The following is a 2,272-nucleotide window of genomic DNA, read 5'->3' on the forward strand; positions in this document are numbered from 1 at the left end:
GGGCATCTTCAGCCTCCAAGTGCTGCAGCCCCACGTTGCTGCAACCTGCGTTTGTTCCAACGGAGACAACCTTGCTGATGAGTCAAGAAGCTACTTAGAGCGCTGCATGTRTGACTGCTGGGACTAATACCAAGATGATTAGGGAAATCAATTGCAGCTTCCTGGGGAAGGGATCAAAACTGCCTCCTGTCACCAGGGATTAAAGACAGATCCCAACCAAAAAGCGCAGCTGCACACGTGACCCTTTCGGCCTCCACCAGCTACCAAGGCAAACGAACTGAAGGCTCCCTTCCCAAACACCAGCACAAGGCAGCAGTTTCTCTCCCCGCCCCGGTACCACCACCCATCTTTTGCAGGGTGCAGCACAGGCACCAGCAGGAGTCTGTTAAAAAGCTGTTCCTTGATTTACACGACTCTCCCCTCATATTTCTTCTCTGGGTCAGAATGACTACTGCAACTTCAGCAACTCAGCGCCACATTGCAGGAAACAAACGTGCTCTTACCATTCACCCCGCTACTGAGCTCTGCTGTCTTTAACAGGCACCAGGCAGCCTTCAAACTTGAGCAGGGCTCAGGCTCGGCCAGCAAAACCTAACCAGTCAGAGGAGAAACTTTTGCCCTCAAAGCAGCTAATCATTCTGCAGTGGGAGCTTCCTGCATTCCAGTGGTGGAAGAGCCACAACGTAATTCCTCTCCGTCAGCTTGTGCTGATGAAGAATTAGTCATTCAACTTTTGGAGAATCTGCAAAGCCAGGCAGCAGCTTAATCAAGCAGACTTCACAACGTTATTCCAAAGGTAACTTTGTGTTTCAACGCCGAAGGCGCCGACATGGGCGCTGCTCTTGGCCCTCTGTCCCGGCACCACCGCACTCGGTCACAGCCACGTCTCTCCCCAGAGGCTCTGTCGGTCCCCACGGACATGAAAAGCCACGTGCTCGGGAGCCGCAAAGCAGGGGAGCAAGCCAAGCACACCGCGCTCTTGCGGCGCTGAGCCGAYCCGTGCCCAAGCGAGCGCAGGCTGCCAGTGCTGCCGGGACAAGAGGTCCTGCCCTCTCCTCCCCCTCCAGTTTGTGCGAGTACGAGAACAACCACATCAGGGAGCTGGGAGCAAACGCTGCGGAAAATGGTTATTCTTCAGCTGGATCAGTTCCCTCGCCCAAACAAAGGCTGCTTCCCATACACGCAAAGAGGCAGGAGCAGAGACAGCAGAGATGCCTCTTCTGCATCGACACTGAGCTAAAGACACTGCAGAACAGACAAAAATCCTTCTTTGCTTGCACTGCATCTGCAAAGTGCCTTCACTATACGACCCTGCACTGCCAGCTCTCTGCACACACAATATATCCTTCCTAACCCAAGGAAGGAAGGAGAGAAAAARAAAAGAAAAAARAGCCATATATTGCAATGACATCCTGAAACGCGAACACACCACCCAGACCATCTCACCCCAGGGAGAAAGGGATGCTACGATCCTGCTCCGACTTCAGATTGACGCTGCGGTGCCGGGGGAGCGGGTCAAGCCCCAAGTCTGCCCAGGCAGACAGGGCAAACACGCTGCTGCTGCTGCTGCCATCAGCATGCCGCAGCCGGCACACGCACCAGGCGGAGCGGCGGAAAAGCCTTGGAACAACCGCACGCAAAAGTATCTTATTTGGGTGAAATAAAAAAATAAATAATAAAAACAAGGAAACAATTGTTTGGCAGCTTGAACAGAGTAACATGTTTGATCAGAATAAAAATGTATGAAACAAAAGGGCTTCTTTGAACATACTGAAAACGAGTAGAGCCCCATAAGTTGTTTCAGAGGCGAGGTGGCGTTTTCGGAACCGCTGGAGCTGCACGGAGCTGAGCTAGGTGCTTTGAAYGGAGCACAGCAGGGATACCTGCCGACTATATTCTATTGTTATTTTTTTCTCCCCGCTTTCTCCTCGCCCCCATGGATAAACAGGAGAAAGGACAAGAGCCCCTTCTCCTCCTCCTCGTGCCCCGCACCCCGTCCCCGCTGCCGGGGCGCCCCCCGCACCCACAGCCGCCCCGTTCCGGGCGCGCCACTCGCGGCGCCCCACGCGCACTCACCCTGGCGAGGCGCGCGGCGCTGCGGATGGCCGCGGCCACGGCGCTGCCGTCGGGGTGCACGCGCTCCACGTGGCCCCACATGCGCTCCCACGTCTGCCCGTCCAGGGGGAAGCCGCTCTTGTTGACGAGGAAGAGCACCCCGCCGTCGCGCTCCTCCTCCTCCGAGGCGCCGCCGGAGCCGCCGCCCGCCGCCCGC

At 56.1% G+C, this 2,272-nt stretch overlaps 1 protein-coding gene across 1 annotated transcript in view; it reads right to left on the minus strand.

Moving 5' to 3' along the window:
• Window positions 1-2,272, minus strand: part of VASH2 (vasohibin 2) — a 31,198-nt gene that overhangs the window by 28,190 nt on the left and 736 nt on the right. Inside the window, exon 2 of the mRNA XM_026048395.1 lies at window positions 2,077-2,232. Coding sequence (XP_025904180.1) covers window positions 2,077-2,232 — 156 coding nt within the window. The remainder of the gene's footprint in view (window positions 1-2,076; window positions 2,233-2,272) is intronic.

Source organism: Nothoprocta perdicaria, unplaced genomic scaffold, assembly GCF_003342845.1.
Source record: "Nothoprocta perdicaria isolate Ctin4 unplaced genomic scaffold, notPer1 scaffold_54, whole genome shotgun sequence".
Classification (NCBI taxonomy): domain Eukaryota; kingdom Metazoa; phylum Chordata; class Aves; order Tinamiformes; family Tinamidae; genus Nothoprocta; species Nothoprocta perdicaria.